At 40.7% G+C, this 21,918-nt stretch overlaps 1 protein-coding gene across 3 annotated transcripts in view; it reads right to left on the reverse strand.

The window, feature by feature from the left end:
* The window catches only part of dok1b (docking protein 1b), a 37,274-nt gene extending 17,213 nt beyond the window's left edge, over nt 1-20,061 (reverse strand). For all 3 annotated transcript variants that reach the window (XM_055007841.1, XM_055007840.1, XM_055007839.1), the window contains exons 1-5: nt 19,710-20,061; nt 7,202-7,525; nt 6,435-6,534; nt 6,145-6,317; nt 2,575-5,600 (exon numbers count right to left, since the gene is read on the reverse strand). In XM_055007841.1, the coding sequence (XP_054863816.1) occupies nt 4,188-5,600; nt 6,145-6,317; nt 6,435-6,534; nt 7,202-7,525; nt 19,710-19,766 (2,067 nt within the window). In that variant the 5' untranslated portion in view covers nt 19,767-20,061 and the 3' untranslated portion in view covers nt 2,575-4,187. The remainder of the gene's footprint in view (nt 1-2,574; nt 5,601-6,144; nt 6,318-6,434; nt 6,535-7,201; nt 7,526-19,709) is intronic.
* Between the last annotated feature and the right edge of the window lie 1,857 nt (nt 20,062-21,918).

Below are 21,918 nucleotides of genomic sequence, written 5' to 3' on the forward strand. Positions count from 1 at the left end.
CTTTCCTGTAGCGATCACTCACTCACACACACGCACACACACACACACGCACACAGATATAAACACAGTCGGTTGAGCTCTTCTGCAGATGTGTGAAAGGTCAAAGCAGATGAGGTGAAAAATGTGAAGAAGGAAGGACAAGAGGTGACAGAAAGAACAGAGGAGCTTTTTGTCACACAGGAACAAGAGCTGAAACATTTCTAGTTTTTAAGTGCAATGTTAAATCTTCTCAAATCACATTTAAACTTGTAGCTATTTTTAATATGTAACATTTTTGAAAATAGCTCGCTCACTTTCTTGCTGATGAGGATGTGAAAATCTCCTGTATTTAGCTGTTAAATATGAAGTTAGTTTAGCTTTAGAGTCTTATCTGGTTTTGACCTGTTAAAATAGCAGCCCAGCACATAACACACTAAAGCCATAAGTTGTTATTTTAACACACTAACTATAAGCGTTTAGAACATATTAAGACATAATGTGTCACATAGATTTTTTTAAACAGAACAAAGCTGTTTCCATCCTGTTTAATCCATCATACTAAAATAAGCTCACCAGCTGCTACCTGTAGGTTCACATTTAACAGACAGATGTGAGTTTACGATCACTTTACTTCTTTACTGATGTGCAAGAAAGGGATTATGTGGCTATGCTATGTCTTCCAAAGGTGAAGTCAAAGGATTGTTGATATCTACATGAACTAAATAAATAAGATTTTTTAGAAGTAAAGAACAAAAATGATTACAGAGAGACAAGCCTAATCCAAGTATTTTGGAGGCTACACCGTGGTGAGAAGCCACATAGAAGGGCAAATGAAAGTATGGGATAAGGTCAGGATTTCTGGGGAGGAGGGAAACTGTAGGATTGAGGCTCTGAAAGGAAGATTGTCAGAATTACAGTGAATTGAAAGAATGTGTCCAAGGGGCGGATTAGCTTGAGTAGTGAAATTGAGAACAAAGTGGTTTTGACCACACGGGAAAACGAAAGTGACGAAGAGAATAAAGCAGCAGGAATATCCCATATTCACAGAGAGGAATGGAAACAGAGTATGAGGTAAACAAATCAACCTTATTCAGTTTACACATAATCTTCATTTAGCATATTTAGTGAAGTAGCACAGGCCACATTTATCATCCATGACCTCTGAATGAGCAGAAACAGCATTCAGCAACAGCGAAGTGGAATTGTGGAGGCTACTAGAGCTGCTGCTGACCGTAGACGATGGCGCTCTATCATTCGAACCACACCAGCATTTACTGATGCTACATGACTTTACTGAGAGAGAGACTCCTTTTTACGTCTCAACACTCCCTTTATTTTTTAAAAGAGCTAGTTTACAGAACTTTACATTCTTGATCTTGCATAGCAGATGTGCACCTAGTACAGTTAAAACAACAGGAGTGAAAATAGACAGATATAAAGAAGAAGAAATCAACGGGGAACTGCTCCTCAAGTCACCACATTCAGTATTCTTAATAAGTCTTTTAGATTTATTCTCTCCTAGTATGAGATGAAGAAGGGAGAGAGAAAAAGAAAAGGGGAGATTTAAGTCTGTATGGTTGACAACAAACAGGTTTTCTCCTATTTGATTCTGTTATATCCAAATCTTTCACATAGTTCATGAAGAGTTCCCAAACTTCTTAAAAAAGATTATTTATCCTTCAATATAAGTCATTTTATTTGATGCCTTAGCCAGTTGGTTATAGTTGGTCTTTGAAAAACAAGACTATCAACTTTTTGGCATTTAGAAGACTTAGGTCCGTCAATATTCGTTCATTTTTGTCATAATTATGTTCTTTTGGATACACTGAGGAGAAATAATGAAATTCCTTTTAATCTTCTCACGTGTAACTCTTCAGAGTCTTTCTACACTGCCTAAGCACAGTGAAACAATGGACGTTCCTTTTTATTTTTGTTATGTTGGTTAGATGATGAGCAAAAATGAAGCTAAAAATGCGCTTAGACTCTCTAATTAAACCACGGTTAGCAAAATAATTCCATTGCCTGAGTATCACAGTCAAATATGAGAAAAGAAAATTCCAGTTTGCGTGTATAAAATGCAAAACACCTGGTTAAAGGAGTTGAGATAAAGCAGTCATTGAAACAGGAGCTGGAAATGAGGTCACTGCCATTGACCAGAATTTGTGCAAAGTCCTCTCTAGACACAATTACACGCTGTAAATGAGTAAACAACTTGTTTTGGATATTGCAATGAGGAAGTGTTGACTCATATAAAAGAAAATGTTGACATCATGAAAAGAGTACAGTGTTCTGTTTGCCATGTGTCTGTGCCCTTTCCCCATTTTTCCCCCTCTTCAGTTCACCCAGAGTTTAATGAGAAAGACAGAGCCTTGCTGCTGGTCTTATACTTTCTGTTTTTCTTCCCTCGCTTCGTCTGAGAGAAGGAGAGTTGTTAGGAGAGTTAGGAAATTTACTTTAAAAGTGTAATCCAGTTACTATTCCTGCCCAGAAAGTACTTGAGCAGCAGGTGAGGAAATAAAGACTGAAAAAAGAGAGGGATAAAGAGGGATGAAGGGGATAAAGAGCAGTGGCGGCAGTGAAGGGAACAGTCTGTACCTGTTTGCAAGCCAACCAGACACCGACAGGTTCATCCAGCCAGCATTCATCCTGTCAGCATCTTTTTCATCTCTTTTCTTCTCACTCGTTCGTCATCTTCTGCTCTGGATAAACACCAACGTGTTCCCTTCTCTCTCCTGCATTCTTCAAAATGTCAATTAGCTGTTTTTTCCCTCCGCCTTTCTCCTGTTTCCATGTTGTATTCCAGCCTTCCTCTTACGGTATCTCTCTCAGTTAAAATGCACGGCGTGTCCGACACAAACCAGCCGCCATTAGCGGTCACCAGAGCAACCGAACAACAGAATTAATGCAGAGATGGTGAAAGGAAGGAAGGAAGAAAAGAAAGCAAGAAAGAACATCTTTGTTTCGTTTCTTGCGGCTCAGCTTTAACAGTGTGATTAAGTGGTTGGAAACCGACTGAAACAACAAAAACAGAGCGTGGCAGAGGGAGAGAAGTTTAGGATGAGGTCAGACTGTTTTACTGTCCTGTTTGGTCCAGAACAGAAAAGTCTTTTAAACACGAATAACAGCGTCTGATTGGCTCCTGGCGGGACAAACACACTGACAGGACATGCTAATGCAGCAATTAAGGGAGTTCTCTTGTTTAAAGATCACTTTGGAGAAATATTTAAAGTTTATAGAGGCACTTTTATTATTAGTTATATTTACAGACAGCACAGCTGTTTCTGACACATACATACTGACACATTGCAGGGGATTGATTAGTTTCTTATTTAGTTTTTCTATACATAAAACCATAACAGGATTAAAAAAAAATATTATCTTGTGCAGGAAGTCGGCCACACAGAAACCTATGACCACTTTATGACCCATTTATGACTGTTTCAAAACCAAAACAGGATCTTAAAGTCCCACTTGTCATGCACCATCAGCGCCAACAATGATGATTTTTTTTCTTCAAATGTTGGCTCCTAAGATGCAGCCACGTCTTATATTAGTGTCCTGGGCTGAAAAAGTAAATCTGCTTGTATCAGTAAGATTTAAGGCAAAAAGTCAGTCCAGAAAACACAAACATAAAAGTATCAGCTCCGTTTGGTGAAGCCTCAAAGACACTCCAAACCTGTCGAATAATGACTCCTGGCCGTCACATTGTCTCACATTTCGTAGAAACAGAAAAGCAGCAGTGCAAAAACATGTTTCCCAGTCACTTCATAAGCACAGCAGACTTTGTAGAGCCAAGCCGCTCTCTCAGCTTGTTAAAGTGAAGCCCATAGGCCGAGTCCTTCTGGCAAAGCCATACAGTTTGTGTGTGTTTGTGTGTGTGTGTTCAAGTGGCTGGCTCCGACCACACTGTGGCTTGGTACGCCAATTATGGGTTTGACCATGCAAACACTCTCTCTCTCTTTCTCAAACACACACACACAGGGTGGCCCTACGATAGCTGCGCTCCATGTATCAAAATGCAGCCGTAATGTGGTTTTCTCATAGTTGTGAGCTAATCCACTCCGAATGAATCGACTGTCTCAAATAATTATTCCAGTCCACAGATGGAAGAAATGTGAAATGAGAAATGTGCTTAGTCCTCTCAAAAAACTGGAAGAACACAGGCAGGAAAAAGGTTTGTTTTTCAGCGTCGTAGAAAAAGAACAAAGTCAAATATCTCCCAGATTGTCATAGATGATATCAGGCGATCTCAGTCGTGCCTGGTGGTGCTGGCTGTACCACAGATTAGGAGGAAGAGGCTTCTGTTTTGACACTTTGCTGTACAGCTCCTTCACTTCTCCACCGCCTCCCCAGATGTTGTTGTTGTTATTCACATTACTGCCGGGACCTCCGTGTTTCCCAGGGGGCAGCGGCACCGGCTCCTTCCGAGCGAAAGGGCCCTTCCCCGGCTTGGGAGCGGTGACGGGTTTGGGCCACCGGGGTGCTGGAGGTTGTGGCGTGCCGCGGCTCAGGCCCAGCTGTGGAGGAGAGTGTCTATGGGGCTCCGACAGCTTCCCCTGAGTAAGGGTGCTGTAATTCCCCTCCGGTCCTGATGGAGCCGCCACCTCTTCGTGTCTCCTCTGGCTGTGAGGCTCCACACGGGCCTCATCGTAAATACTCTTCCCTGAGCTTGCAGGCAGGCTGATGCTTCCTTTTGCGCAGCCCTCTGGTTCGTCATATATGTGCTCCAGAGAAGCTGGAAGTGATGAAGCCCCTTCTGCTTGACCTCCTGGGGGTCGCCTGTTACTGTTGACCCCTCTTCCTCCCCCTCTTCCTACCCCCGCAGCTCCGTTCAGATTCAGCGCGCTTGTTTTCTGGTTCAGCTCCAGGCTGATCCGGTCGTACACATGTGAGTACAGGTCAGGTGGCTTCCTGTGGTTGCTCCCTGCGTGGTGGTGATGATCTCCTTGGATACCGCCTCCTGAGGCGTCGTCTCCTACTGGTCGGAGGCGTGGAGTGGGCAGCGGTGGGGAGGTTGGGTTGCCGGTTTGATTCTGACCCTTGATGCTGTCCACTGGGTCAGAATAGAGGCAGTCAGCACTGTGCAGAGGCAGACGGACTGAATCTGCTGGCTCAGAATAAAGACCTGCATGTTCATCAGCTGACGACACACCTTTCCCTGCATGGCCTCTGGGAGGTGGAGGCGTCCCTCCTCCTCCCAAAACTCCCAGCATTGTTGGCAGGTCTGGTAAACTCCTCCCTTTATGTCCTCCTCCACTTCCTTGCCCCCTCACTCCTCCTCCTCCTCCATCTCCTCCCTCTCTCTTCCCGAGCACACCGTCAGCCGAGCCTGGTTTGCTGCCGCCCGAATCTCCGTCAGCCTCCCGACTGCTGCAGCTGCTGCTGTCTCCGCTTCCCGCCGTCATGCCACCAGAGCCAGCGTTGCGTATGTGCTGCAGCGATGTCGGGCAGTCCGGATCAAAGTTCATGGGACAGCTGAGGTGACGCTCCTCTGCCAGAGCCTTCTGCGACTGGATGGCCTGGTCCACCAACATGAAGATCTCGTTGCCTTGCTTGGTCTCGAAGGTGAAGTTTCCAGGGCCTGAGTCGCACCGGCGGCCCGCCTCGAAGGAAAACATCACCTAGAGAAAGAAGGGAAAGAAAAGTTAGGTAAATGTTGGAATGCATTTTATGTTAAAGTACGTGACAACGTAAACATACACAGAGGTGAAGAAGTAACAACATGGGTCTGATGTATGTGAAGCTAAAGAAAGCAGGCTTCATTTTTACACAGAGCTTCATTTTCTACCTTCACTCTTAACACTTACTGGTTTTAGATATATATTTTTCATGATCAAGTATGCAGATGTATGCAGGCACAACAGTCTTGATGCAGGCGTAAATAAGGGTCAGACAAACCAATCAGACACTAAAAAGGTCATCTGAAAGTTTGAGGTGCTAATCTGGAGCTTTCAAAGCATCAAAGCGACACAAAAGCAACCACAGACTAAATCTAAATATACTCTGTGACGTTGATAACCCGACCACATGAACACACGCTGTTGCTATTTGCACTTCTGAGGTCTGCTCAGTTGAAATTCAGCTCAGTGAACTTCCTCTACACGTACTAGTCAGGTGTGTCGGAGATCGACCCGGTTTGTGTTTTTCTGTGCATCAGGCACTCACCCGGTCTCTCCCATATCTCCTCAGCAGCTTGTATGGCCACACCAGAACGTTCCTCTTGGTCTTTGGCTCCTTCAGGATCAAGACGTCATTTTCAGCTTTCAGCCAGTAGTTTCCCGCAAGCCCGCAACGTTCAGATGCTTCAGTACGTTGAATGCTCACCCAGAACTCATTTACTGCAAAGACAAAAGTGTTATTCTTCATAAAACTTGGATTTAATTAGATTATCCTAATTTTTAAACTGTTTACCTGTGACCCTGAAACTACAAGACTAGACTGCTTAGTGTCCTTACCCTCTTCTCTGGAGTAGTAGATGAGATTTTCAGACATCTGCAGGTCCTGTGGTCCTCCATTAGAGTCTGTAGCTCCACTGCTGCTGCTGCCGCTTCCCCCCTGACAGACACACAGACATGGACAGTTAAGCCAGCTGAGAAAGACAGTAAACTAGGATTTGTCATGGTATATTTTGCCCAGATGTTTCTATGCATATTCGGTTGTACTCAGAAGTGTGTAGGAACAAAAGGAGGCAGATGACACCGAAGCGAAAAGTGGGCAAAGAGTGAGAAAAGAGAAAAAGTGGCTGGGTGTGCAACAGAGAACGAAGCGGATGAAGTCTTCCTCCTGGAAACTCCCTCTGGCTTCCTCTCTGCAAATTTGCGTTATGTTCATATTTGTGTATGTGTGTGTGTGTGTCAGTGTGCACAATAGAAGTTGTGGCCTGCACAGACACTCCAGGGGCATGTGGGAACATTTGGAAGACTTACGTATGTACACAAACAAAGATCATGGTTGAACTCAATTTAAAGCAGCAGTTTTTTTGACTTTTTCCACCAAACTAAGGAGATTTTTTTTATTGTGTAAATATTTTTGGTCACAATTATGTTCAGTAGACCAAAGAGCAGAGACAGTGAGCACAAAGAAACATTCTGTAGATCAGAACAAAAGACAAAAACACACACACAGAGGAAGCCTTGAAAACACATCCACCCACGTCTCAGTCACATACTGCAAACTCTATTTCCTAAAGCAAACACAGAAGAAAGCAGAAGAAACAGTGTACCTGAAATGCAATGTCACACATGGTATCCATCCAGTCCTTAGCAGCGTTCTTTTCTGCAGCAAACACGTGCATCTTGTCATTTGTTTCCACGCAAAACGCTGCCATGTTGTCTTTGGGACAGCTTTCCGTCAAAGCCGGCAGGATGGAAATGCATTCCGACAGGCGGATGATCTTCTTGTCCAGCTTCTTGGTTTTCTCATTGGACCCGCTGCCTGAGCCTCCGCCGACCCCGCCTCCTCCACCCGAGGGCGAGTCGAAGAACTCAAGGCGGGCGATGCCGTTTTGGCTGGCAGGATAGAGGACGAACCAGTTCTTCTTCCATTTCTGATGGGGTGAAAAAGAAGGACATGTACGTGGTGGAGCGGTTAGCACCTCACAGCTTAATGGTTAGTTGGTGGTTCTAAATTGGAAGCAGGTGTGAATATGTATGGCTGTATGTCAGAGAAAATGGAAAACATAAAGCTGCACTACCAACTTCTTTAGGCAATGATCTCTATTGCAGTTTTAGCTCATTGTTTTGGTCTTACAACTTTTTATTTCTGATTCTGTCTTGCTGCTAATTCCAGATTTTGCATTGTGATAAAGAGGATCTTTTTAAACTTGAAAATATGTAAGGAAAAAGAGAAAATATACACTGGATTAAATCATGTCAAGAGGACAGAAACATGACTCCAAATGAATAATTACGCTGCTCTTTACCTGCAGAATGAGTAAATAGGTTCATATTCACCATGTCAGCTTTATGAGGTCATAAAACGGTGGCAAAAAGCTATTATTGCTACTTTATTATCAATAATCAACTTGTTTTACACAATACATAATCCACAAATTGGTAAAAATGTACACTGTTTGGTTCTTAAGTTTTTTTTCCCCATTTTTCTTTCTTCTGAACTTTTCCTCTATACCTACTTTCTACTAAGCATTTCTATTATTAACTTTACCACACTCATTTTCTTGTTTCTAGATATTGGTAAACCTGGTAAATCAGTATTTCATGTCAAAAGGTTGAGTTTAAACTAAAACTGAAAGTTGCAGAAGAGGTTGTTGAGGCTAGAATGGTAGGAACAGAAAAATGAGTTATTGGCAAGTAGAAAGTGTCATTCTTCATCTTTTTGCAACACATCTTTCCTGTTAACATCCGTTAAGAGAGGGTACAACCATTTGCATGTGGTTTATTCATACAGCAGTAAGTGAAAAAGCAAAAATACCGAGCAGGCCACAAATGATAAAACACTGATGAGGAGAAAGGAGTCCTCTTGAAGTTTTTTGAAAATCTGCGTCAAAACGTTCTTTTCGGGGTTTTCTTTGACTTTTTCTAGTGACTAAGGCTTAATGTAGGAGGCATGTGGTGATAAATCTAATGCTGTTTGACTCAGATCTGTTGCACACCATTGTTTCCTCTACATTCAGTCAGCATCAGCGGACCACAGCTACAGCATTAGTCATCGCTACTCATAGAGAAAAGAGCCATTTCCTCCCAAAATCAAAGCAGATACTGGGCTAGTTTTTACAATGTGATGAATCCACATTAGATACAATGTATTTTATCAGTATAAAGAAATCAGTAAGTAAATGTGAACGTTACTCCCACAATTAAATGGCTAAAATAGGCTAAACTATGGCCTTGTTCAAAACTAGGTGACAGGTTTATCATTTCTCCCTGAGGGCAGCAGCAAGGAAGCACCAGCTAAAAATGATCTCTTCCTCTACGAGGACAAACAACTTGACACTCAGTCCTGAACAATGAGAAACACAGCAGGTGTTTAGGACTCCAGATGTTCAGTACTAACAGTAGATATGATGACACACTGAATGCATCATTGTATACAGTCACTTCACTAAACTATACTTGATTACGGTAAATTACGTGGCACGATAACTAAAAGCGTATTATACTCTGGAAATCCCTTTCATTCCTTGTAACCTCTGTGTGTTTCCCTACCCCTCATCTCAGTGACATTTCTCCGCAGAATGTGTGTGTTTTCCCCTCCATTTATTCAGCAGGGCGGATGCTGCGTGACGGTCAGGGCTTGTGACAGGAAGGTCAGTGGTTTTAAAATCCTTCAGCCAACAGGAAAAATCCAGCTAACTGCAATAATGAAGGAGAAACACTAACTCTAAAACAGCAGGTCCTCAAATGTTCTCGTATCAATGAGAAGTCATTTTGTATTGGACAGATAATACTTAAGTTAAACTATCATATAGTACATCTGAAAATTAACCAGGCATTTAGCACTTAAAAGACTACAGTCCAATATGTGACAGCTAACATTGTTTACACAAAAACCAGAAACATATCTGGAGACAGTCAATCATTTTTGGACCAGATATTTACAATACGACAACAGGCCTTTATCACATTTTAATTTAATTTAAATTGTTAACAGCACCTACTATGGCTTTAGCGAAAAGGAATTCAGTAATCATCGGTGTAATTACTTGTGTTGTTGCCTTTTTCTGCAGTGACATACCAAACTGGGCCCATGATATTATAGTTAAATCGAATCTAAATCCTCATAAATAGTAAAACATACAAAAATGGAACCTAAAAATGTATGCATTGTAGTACTTATTTGCATATCTGTCAAGATAAACCGGACAACTACTGGATCAGTCAGTGATATATGAAGCAATCTATGCTTACGGGAAAGTAGCAGTTGGCTGTTTTCAACTGCAGGAACTTGCACGGCATTATAGGTCAGTCTGAACCTTGTGCACGTTCTACCTGCAATATCGGCCCCTGTAGAATGTCTTTCAATGCTGATTTCAGGAGAGAAATGTACATATTCTAGGGTAAATACTTCTGAGCAGCCCTATAAAACTGCTATGCGTCTTAGAGAAAAAATGCTGATTATTTAAATGTGGAGATAACAAGCACAGTTTTTCTTTTCCTTTTTTTGTTGCTCTGTCGATGTCCTTGTTCAGTAGCAGTCTTCTCTCTAAAACTCACCATACACCCTCAAATACTAAACTGTGAATTGTTCTCTTTCCTCTGTGTGCAGAAATGGAGTGAGGTTGAGTAACTATAATTTTTATCGTAAACAGAAACAGAAAGACTGAAAGGGCTAATTTTGGTAAACTTTCTTGCCACCTCACACCTGCCCCGAGTTCCTGCAGTGGAAAGTTTTCTAATGACACAACAGAAAAATGCTGTGTTACTACAAATAGAAGTTCTGCATTTAAAAATGTGGCCAGAGTACATACGTATTTGCATAGATTATACTTTAAAGTATCCAAAGTAAAATTAGTATATGCAGAAAAATGGCATAATATACACTGCCAGACTAAAAAAAACAAGTTGCACACTAATATTTTGTTGGACTGCTTTTAGCTTTGAGTACGACACTCATTCACTGTGGCATCGTTTCGATAAGCTTCTGCAATGTCACAGCATTTATTTCCGTCCAGAAATGCATTAATTTTTCACCAACATCTTGTATTGATGATGGGAGAGTCAGACCGCTGTACAAGTCTTCTCCAGAACATCCCCACAGAGTTTCAATGCGACTGAGGTCTGTGGAGGCCAATCCATGTGTGAAAATGATGTCTTATGCTCCCTGAACCACTCATTCACAATGTGAGCCCCATGAATCCTGACATTATCATCTTGGAACATGCTCATGCCATCAGTGAAGAAAAACTCCACTGATGGAAAGACCTGGTCATTCAGTATCTTCAGGTAGTCAGCTGACCTCATTCTTTGGGAACATAATGTTGCTGAACCTGATCAACCCCAGATCATAACTCTAACCCCCACAGGCTGGTAGACACTAGACATGATGAGGGCATCACTTCATCTGCCTCTCTTCTTACCCTGATGCCCCCATCACTCTGGAACAGGGTAAATCTGGACTCATCAGACCACATTTGTTTATCAAAGATGATGCTTCACCACTGTCCTTCCAGGTTTTAATAATGCGTTGGACGGTTCTTAACCTGATTTTAGTAGTTTCAGGAATCTCCTGAGTTGTTTTCTTTGCTTGAGAACTACAAACTTCTACTGACAGAAGTATTATAGAAGTAGAATATGTCATGATAAAATGGAACCACTCAAGTCAAACTGTACTGAAGTAAATGTACTGCGTATATTTACTCTCCACCACAGAGTTTTGGCGCTGGATTAAGTCTAACAACACGTCAGCTCATCACTATCATTCCCAGCATGAAAATGAGAGACACAACTCGGGCTAAAGGTAGAATTATGGTATTTGCATGATGGGCCTGGCAGCCACGGGGTCTATGCATCTACTATCCACAGAGTCTTTGCTTGTCCTCTCTGTGGTTTCCTGTTAGTTTTTCCCTATACGGACAGAGCGCCTAAGGACAGAAGAGGTTATAGATTGTAAAGCCGCTTGGGTTAAATAAGTGATTTGTGATACTGGGCTGTAGAACTGATTGAAATGCCGTAATGACGGAGGTGCATGGCATGCATTAATGGAAGCCAGCTTCATCCCTTTCTGACTCGCACACACTCACAAGGTTTCATAAGTTGTCACATGTGCATGCACTCGCTCCAGCCCTTAAAATTAACTGCCAGAAAGGACAGGAAATGCGTGGGATTGTCATTACCCAGGATTCTCTTTGCTTCCTTCTTCTGCATCCAGGTGTGTCTCAATATGTATATATGTGTGTGTGTGTGTGTGTGTGTGTGTGTGTGTGTGTGTGTGTGTATATATACATCTGTTTGTATTGTTATTATTCCCTGGACACCATGTGTAGCTGTGCACGAGGCTGTAAAAAGCCACGCACGTTAGGTCAACACAAACGTAATTGTCTGGTGTGCATGAACAGGCTGTGAAACTTTAACCCTGTCGCAATATAGACCTCCGTGTGTGTGTGTGTGTGTGTGTGTGTGTGTGTGAAACAGCTGGTCCATATAAGGCAACAGACCGTTATCAGCAAGTATTACACGGAGTGGAAATTATGCAAAAAAGATCATGACAGAGACAAACTTCCTCGCTGATGTCCCGCCTGTTAGTGAGAAGTGGCTCAGCTCGACAAGTGCGTTTGAGTTTCTCCTCATGAATGTCGAGAAAAAAAAAAAACACATCTTTTACCATCAAACTGACCTGAATGTCAGCGGCTGCGTATAAAAATGGACATTATCAAAAAGAGGCAACACTTCCCTTTGCGAAGTCAAATAAAAAGCACAAACAGTGCTTTACATTCACTACTGACACATTCAGTTCTTCCTTTTTAAGCAGTATTTTGCGACCGACTTCTACAGTGTTCCATATTTTGCAGGCTGTAAACAATGTCCCCATTTGTGTCAAATAGTACATTAGTCAGAACAAAGAGCAGATAAAACTAATTTACTGGACTGAGGTAGCTTTTGTTCCCGCCATTCAACACTGAGGGTGACACAGCGGCACTTTTTTGCATATCAAAGCCGATACTAATTCTTCAAGCCTGTACATTCATTTAATCCTCGTGTTGTTCTGTGGGTCAAAATTGACCCGTTTTAAAGTTTGAAAATGTGGGAAAAAAATATATTTTCACAGTGAAACTTCTGATGTCCACATTTTCCACATTTTGGGAAATTCTTTAAACATTTTTGGTGGAAAAAAAAGAAATGTTAAAAATATAAATCAACCAAAAAAAATCAACCAAAAAAAAAAAAAAAAAAATCAACCAAAATTCAGCGAATTTCGCTGGATTTTGGTTGATTTTTTTTCTGAATGTTCTTAAAGAAAATACTAGAGGTTTTACTGATATATATGTAATCACTTCAGATATTTTTAGGATTTTTACTGAAGATTTTTACAAATTTTTTGAAAATATTTACAAGAATTTTCTTGCCAAATTTGGGGGATTTTTTAAAAAAAACAAAACTTTTAAGGGAAACTTTTAAGGAATTATTGAAATTTTCTTCCTGAAGGTTTTGCAAATTTTCAGAAATTTGGAGGATTTTTTGCTGAATTTTTAGATTTTTTTTAGACAAGGAAACAATATTTTTTGGTGCCCATAAATGAAGACAACAGGAGGGTTAAGAATTTACAGCTGGCCGCACTTTGCATTTGCTGTAGTTTTACATGTTTCTGAATAGGATTACATTCATGCACTGGCTCTAAAAATATGTTTTAACTCTGAGTTGAATGTCAAAGCAAAAGCAATTCCAGCAACTGCAACTCCATTTATTAGAATATATTCCCAATATGTTAACAAAAATACTGTGTACCCACACTTCCACTCTGTCACTGTCACAACGCTGCTTAACTAAACCACTGGACCAGGTTCCCACTGCCCACAGGCAGACCTCAGTGATATGCATGGCTGTGTGTGTGTGTGTGTGGTTATCTGTGTGTTGTTGTGAAAAGGCATGAAAGTATGTGCGTATCACAGCGTGTCTGTTCTCGCTAATGTGCGTTAAAGGGAGACAGAAGAGAAACTGAAGTCGTGTGCAAGAGACGAACAGAGAAGTGTTCGAGAGAGAGGAGGCCCGGCGCTGCGACCACAGGTCTGCTGCCCTGACCTCAGGCCTTCTGCTGCATCCACAAAAGAAAACTTTCAAACATATCAGGACTTTTTAGATGGCTATCTGGTCACTATCTGAATCTGAAACCAAAGCTGGAGCAAAGTGAGCTCAAATTTGGATTAATCAACCCTGCAAAAACAAAAACAAAAAAAACCCCTCTTCCAAACAGTCCCCTAAATTGAAGATAAATAATTTTGTGTTAATGCAACATGGCAAGCTCACAACAGAATAATACAGAATGCCAACACAGTATCCCAAAATGGTGCAAAATGGGGGACCTGTAGCTGAAATGGACGGTTGCTTTGATTGCTTAATATTAGAATTTTCATTTAGTCTAAAAATGGGGGAAAAAAGTGAAATAAGTCCTTCATAACTTCAGAGTCCAGACTTATCCAAGCTAATCAAATTGCTTGTTTCATCCAAATAATACTCCAGCATCTCAGGATATCGAGTTTAGAGGACTGAAAAACAGAAAACAGTAGATTCAGTAGCTTTTTGGGTATGTATTTACAATAAAAAGGTCTCAGACAGTTAATAAATTACCCAATTTGTTGCCAACTACTTTCCTGATGATCTAATAATTGGTTGATGATCATTTAGGCTCCACTCTTCTCTAATTGCTGAACTGTCTGAGATCCAAAACACACTGGCAAGTTTGAGAGACTTTCTTAGCAAAATCACACCGTTAATCGGAGCCAGAAAATGCAAAAACAGAAAGAATTGTGATATTTTCAGCTTTTTAAAAGGTGTTTGAACTACTCATTGGAAAAGCAAACCAAATCTCACCTTAAAATTGCAATATTATATCAGAATGACTAAAAAATAAGTAAGTGTACTCCGACCAGATTCTGACACAAAAAACACAAAGCATCTTAACTGAAAAGCCATAACTGAACCAGCTTGAACCAAAAGTCGTATGACAAAAATGTAGGGATTTTTAGGCTGAACTGCAGGTTGTGTACACTCAGAGCAGGTGGGAAACAAGTATGGGAACACATTTAAAATGAAAACTGTTAAATATCTATAGTTTGTAGAGTCACTTTTTTTCCAGGATTAGCATCAATTAAAGAAATTCCATTTTTACTTATATATATATTTTAATGGTTTATCACATTATAACACCATTTTACAGAAGATATTTCTGAGTTCTCTCTCCTTCTAGTCATGGTTGTGCTGTTTCCATAGAGGTACAAGACTTTATATTGCAGTAAAAAATGAGCCCACGGTGAGTAAAAATGTAAAAGTGGTTGGAAAAAGAGCTTATTTGGATAAAGAGTTTCAATCTCTCCTCTTTTTATTACCAAACAAAGTCACAAAGTACATCGTCATCCACGACCAATTCCTCTTTATGGCTGCTTAAACCTGCAGAAAAGGGGTGGTTTTTGCCTTTGAACCAATATTTGTTTCTTTTTTTTCTCAAGACTATGAACCAGGATTTGACAAGAACAGGAAATGATAAGCAGAATGTGAAACAGAGTCAGTAAAATCTAAAAGATATCCACGCCTACTGAAACTCTCAATTGTGGCCCAGAGAAAAGTACCAAAGCTGCCTGCAGTATGATCGAAAAGACTGATTCGTTCATTGTAGAACACCAGAAAATCAGCCCAGTCTCTAAAAACATTGTTCTACTGAGAGCTGCAATGTAAAGTAAACTTGGTTCTTTATTTCTCTAAAATAACCACAGAAATTATACTCACCCAGTACATTCAAGCCAAAGCTAAGGTTTTTTTTTTTTTTTTTAAATTAAATATGGCTAAAATGGTACAGAATACTAGATTTATAATGGATGACTGTTGACGTTGGAGAACAATAACTTTGATTTGATGTACACAACTATCACTGCCCTCATGAACTCTCAACACTTTCTCCTCACCAAAGCACAAAAACACACTCTTCTTCCTGGAAATGCTCCAACTGCAGAGTATTTATAAAGAATTACAAACTTTCCGATGTCAAATTGCTTCTTCATTCTACAAAATTTCACACATTTTGTTTCTAAGAGATATGATGTAGCGTCTCTGAGGAACAAATGGAGAAATGAGAAGATTCCACACACAGATCCATTAATCCGTGAGGTAGACTTCAGATATGAATCACTGTTGTATTAATATGCTGGCCTCAGGGTTTGTAATTCTGCTGAATTCTGACACACCCCGTCTGTTCAAGTGGCAGCTAGTTCCTGGCTGAAGCAGTCTATAGTGCTGATAAGGAAACAGTGCCGTGCCCACCTATGCAGGCTTTACTGGTTGTTGGCCAACAGCTGCCAACATAACCGCTTTTTGTAGCTTCAGGGTGCAGGTGAACTCCAACAAAACACCTTGAATCTGAGTGTGTGGGCATGACTCTCCACTAAACCATGCACATAATCAACTTTTGGCCACAAGCTAAATGACAAATGACAGTACGACAACTTTATAAACTGTAATTACAGCAACAGAAAGTGTAAGAATCATAACTGAGGTTGTAGCTATATATACTATATATGTAAAAGTCTCAGCTGCCTGTCAAAAAGTCCCTGAAGAACCACAATACCGCAAATATTTGTTTTACACGTCAGCATTGTTGAGGTGTGATTCTGATTGGCTGAGGCAGAGGTATAGAGTACGTAAGTCATGCTTTGGATGTTATGAATACCTTTACAATGCAGTACGCTTCAAGTTTCACCGAAACCATGTTCTGGTCCTGTAGGAGTGTCTGAGAAGAAACCAGGGCATTGGGTTCAAAATTGTAGGAATTTTTCAAATGTCAGAGGAGTCAGTGTAGGCACACCCTTCCAGTTTAAAGCTCATGGTTAGTAGTCGGCCTGTGAATGCATTTTTACTATCTGACGATCGGCGCCTGTCTGTCTGTCCGTCTGTTAGCAACATTACTCAAAAACAGACCAACGGATTTGGATGAAATTTTCAGGGAAGGTCATAAATGACACAAGGACCAAGTGATTAGTAGGGCAATTTCTGGGCTCCAGATATTCGGACCCAATTAATGACGAATATCCGAATATTCAGCTTGTCCACATTAGCATGTTAGCATGGATATCTCCGTCTTCGGCACTTTGTCTTATGTTTACGAACACGGGCGAAGTGAAGCGTGACGTCAGAGTTGGTAGATCTGTGTGATACAGCCAAGCAACCGGCCAATGAGAAGCAACGCTGACCCCAGAGGTCACTGCAGTCCACAAAACTGTGATATACCAATGCTTAATGACGGTACAGCAGTTACTCAGTACCGCTGTGTTGTCCTCCGAAAATTCTGATCAATATTCGGATACCACCACAATGACCAACAACAAGTGAACACTATGTCAGCTGCCTGCTGACGATCCTACTACAAATTGACCGTTGCGGACTTACCCGTCAGAAATCAAACAAGGAACAATCGATTAAATTGTGGGGGTGTTTCGGAATCCCATCAATTCTTACTGCCCGCTACATATTTAGATCACGCAATTCGGTATCCGTACACAACGTACAAATGCATAACACACGCCTGTGCTCAGCGCAAGGTCGTTTTGTTTGTGGGTACATCTATATTAAATGGCCACACTCTCTAGTGCCGTGATTTCTGCCACAAATTTCATCCAGCGGAAATGATACAACGACTGAGCAACCTTGGAGGAGTACTGTGCTCTCAGAATTTGACAATCTAACCTAAATATAACAATCAGGTTTATCTAGGGTTGAGCTTGAAATTCTAAATCTGCAACAGAAAGTTTGCACTCATTTGAATTTAAAAGCTATTGTGTAGCAGTGTTTGAGATGAAGGATCCAGTGTTTTTCTGGCTTGACTCACATCAGCGACTTAAAAATCTGGTTATTTTAACCTCTGCTACATTAATTTTAACTAGAGATGTCTTTTATCCAATATGCTGATATTTTCCAACTCATTTTGGGCGATTGCTGGTATATGCAAACATTTTTTCAACTTAATTGCAGAAAACATAAAGTCTCTCCTGTATTAAAGTTAACATAATAACAGTAACATACATTTCATTAAACCGAATGCTTTTCAAATGTACACATTCTTTGGGCAAAATGAGAAACCATATTTATCTTTATGCAACAGTTTTAAAACGTACCTCAATTTTTTGTCCTGTCTATGTTCATTTTGGGCTGATGTTGATTTTACATTTTAAAGTGTTTATATACTGAATATGGGGCTTATATGATCGGAAATCTGCAACATTTTATTGGCGGATGACATTTAATGAGCTTATACAATGACTATTTTAATGCACAAATGTAATTATGGTAATTTATAATACAGGCTATTAATTAATCTTTCAAGATTTGGTGTTTTGGTATCCTACTGGTCTCAGTTCTCTCATTTTGTGCCCAATTCTACAAACTATCACTAAAGAATGGCATAAATACTTAAATACTTGGAGCATTGATGTCATTTTTATGCCCATTTATACTGGTTCATAAACCAATGGTTTACAATAACTGGGGTCAAGCAGCATCTGAGGAACAAACACATTAGGGTAGCTTGTACTCAAAACAGTAGAAAAGCTTAACATATGCACCATAGATAATGTTTGCACGAAATGCAGTGGCAGCTTAACGTCTTACATCCAAACACCGTGCTTTAACAGCCATTACTTCACAAAACAAGAGTCTGAAACAGAAACTTGGGTCGGACATTGCCGCTGTGCTCTTGAGTCACATTTTCCGAGCGTGCACGTGGGAAACCAACCTATCAGTGTGTGACTGTACGTCCACTGACAGCTCGAGCGATTGCATAATTCACCCAGCAAACCTCACACCAGTTTCGAAACTTTCAGATCAGCCAGCATTCAGCTTCCTGTTCTACTCTTTTCAATTTTTGTACATTTTTTTTTCACCTCGTCCAGGACACTTCTGTTCTCTGGTTGCTCTACTCTGCGTAGACAATGAGTTATCTTTGGAAATTTAAAACCGCTCATAAAACGCATTGAAAGTTGCGTGCTGGGTGTATGAATATGTATTGTGAAGTGGAGATTTCAGGGCAGGAAACGGGACCAGAATGTTTTGTTGGTCCATGTCATATGACCAGAGAGAGACACAGAGACAAAGACCCTCATAGAAATCTTAGAGAGTAGCTGAGTTCTTATCCAGTGGTGCTCTGAGACCAGAGGCGAGGCTGCAGCGATGAAACAAACTCACACAGGTACTATCACACTAGTCAAAAGTGACACAATGGTGGCGTAAATACACAGCTGAGATGAAGTGGAAGTTCCTCTGCCATCTTTGCGAGGACAAGATCTGTTTTTCTCCACTTCCCTGCTCTGTTGTTCTGACTTTGCAGCCTTTTATGACGTTAATGGTGGAAAGTCACATCACAGTCGTGTTAAAAATATTGAAAACTGTCACCAGCATTCACACACATGACCGACGACCTCTCCGCTTTCTCTTTCTCTGCCCTAGTTTACTTTAAGAAGTGGCTTTAATCCACTTTGGTTGCACGTTTTCTTACATTCACTGGATGCTTTACAGATGCATTCATGCACAGCAAGTTTACTCCAAACCACCACATCAGAAACAAGGTCAGACCACTGAAGTTAAGTTTCTCTTTGTACAGATGCTTTATCTTGACTGTCCTGTAATTGCACCAGTATGTGCTTTATTTATTGTTAAAATGCTGCTTTCTGGTTCACAAGTGGAGTTAACATCACTAATTAGTGACTTTAATACACTGCTAAGAGTAAATCAGACACTATACTGTCCTTGAATACTGCCATAGGGCTTTTTAGTGCCTTGTTTTTTCACTTAACTGGTTTTATTTGAGTGTTTATGATCACTGGTGCTAGCTACTAGTGTTTCTATAGCATCTGTAGTGTTAATATTGAACATTTTAGCTATTATTGGTGCAATATTATATCCTTAAATGTTAGATTTCTGTCACAGTGACACGCTGGGTCATAATTTTTCTGTTATATTAGTGCAGAAACATTCATTATGGGACCACAGGCTACAATTTCTGAGTCATTTCTGTCAACGCCAACAGTCCCACTAATAAAAAATAAGAGCTTTTTTTCTTTTTTTTCTGGAACTTACCTTCCCAAACTTTTGATGCTGCACATAAAGCTGTCCCTCCTTAACGTGGGTGTCCATGCCCCCCCAACACACACCGAAATCCCTCCAGAAAGATGAAACGAGGTGACTTGAACTTGACACAAGAAAGTCACTTCTTCGGGGGTTTATTTTGTCCGTTATCCCCCCAAACAACAACTACTTCCGTTTTGCCTCAGTTCAGCTCCTCAGCCGGTAAAACGTTTGTCCGTCCGTTAAAAGTGTCATGGTGGGAGTAAAAGACGGTCCAAACGCTGAGAGAAGTGCTCCAGAAGTTAGAGAAGGTCCAAATGTTGTCGGCGGCTCGTCTGTCTGTCGCCTCTCTCTCCTCTTGCGGGGCTGGACCCGACCGGCGGAAAGGTCCGGTTAGCGAATCACACGGCGCTTCCGGCTGACGCTGTCAAAATAAAAGCACGATTAACGGCCAGGTGGCAAAACGCACTTCATCAGTGCTTCGGCTGCACATACATGACTACTGCAGCAGGTAGATAAGGTTTGAAATTGCCCCCAAAAATGTTTAAAATGCGCTGCTTTAAATAGTAATTACTGTTTTAAATGTTATTTTGTTGTGACATATGTTTCATCTCTCACTGAAAAAACCCCAAACTCTGTCACATTCACACCTATGGACAATTTTGAATCACCAATTACCCTCAGCAAGTTTTTGGCCGGAGAAAACCCACGCTGCACAGGGAGAACATGCCAACTCTATGCAAGCTATGACAACCAAGCCACCGTGCAGTTCCCAGAATCTGTCAATATGCAATTATTTTTCATTTTAAGTGTTACTACAGCGTGCAATATGTGTAATACTCTGCTGAATGTTCTTGCTCAAGGTATGTGCAATGCAGGCAAGTTAATCACACTCATGTGAGTTATCCCCTTGAAACAGAACTGGCTTCCAAATAAGCACAGATGTCACAAATCCAGCTCCCATCTGCATACCCACAGCTCAGATTTTAGCTGAGCTCAGAGAAACTTTCCAGCAGAAGAATCTAAAGACAATCGTCTAGTGTTGAACTCTGAGCTTACACCGCACTGCACAGTTAAGAGCAAAAATTCAAGAAAGGTAACGTGCCTAAACATATTGTTGAGTGAAGTGGGACTTTGCTAAGCAATTCCTGGGCCGGGTATCTTTATTGTCTCCCATTTTTCCACTCAGTGTATCATGTATATGTTAGGCCAGCGTCATTCTTTCCACCTCTGCAAATATGCAAAGGTTCACTGTGGATTTATATATCCAGACCCAAACTTGTCTTCATGCAGACAGTCTTATGCTACAAGAAACAATAGTTTAAATGCTCAGCAGTAGTGTGGCTGTACATAATACGTGATAAAGATAGGAGGCCTGATTATTTTGAAGCGATGTGATAAAAGCAAGGTTGTATTTTGAAATGCACACCATGAAACCACAAGATAAAGTGAAACAATCAAGGTTTTATTATAGTTTTTAATTCAAAAGCCCATTTACAAGGCAAGAGGCGTGCTATCATTTCAGTTTACTTTTACCAAGTATACTTGTAATTCATCAAATTACTTCAAAAGCTGGTTCAGGGTTTGTTATACTGCACTCTAATAAAAAGAGGCGAGTCTAAATCATCAGGTAAGTAGATCTCTGCTGAATTCACCAACTTAGTTTAGTCAGTGGTGTCCTAAATCTTCAATCTGAAAGAGGAAACTTGGCGGAAATGTTAACTTTCTGTCAAATTAAAACTGATTATTATAACCAGGAGATGCATCTGCATTATTTAAAACAATTCATAGAGGAACCTCAGGGCAACAGAGTAACATTGGTTCTATGCTTTACAAAGCATTTAAGTGATAATAAATGTATTGTCATAGGCAGCAATGACAAGCTATCAGTGCAATAAAAGTCTTAGTTCTCTGTTATGGTCATTACTCACAATCTGTATGAATATATAGAAGGACAGCGCAGAAGCATTATGTACTGAATAGACCATAAAAAAGCATGTGTAATATTTATGGTGGAGGAGAAGTTAAGATCTGCTCATATGAACTGAGGTCGGTAACACTGAAAAAAGAGGATGTCCAAAAGAAATTGTGAAAACATGATAAAGTCAGCATGAAAATGTTGCAAATGGAACAGGACAAACAGATTGTGTGCTCTTATTTTGAAACATGCACTAATATTCAGAGTTGCAGTGAGTCTGTGGTGCTTCATGCATCTGTTCCT

Source organism: Amphiprion ocellaris, chromosome 23, assembly GCF_022539595.1.
Source record: "Amphiprion ocellaris isolate individual 3 ecotype Okinawa chromosome 23, ASM2253959v1, whole genome shotgun sequence".
Taxonomy (NCBI): Eukaryota; Metazoa; Chordata; class Actinopteri; family Pomacentridae; genus Amphiprion; species Amphiprion ocellaris.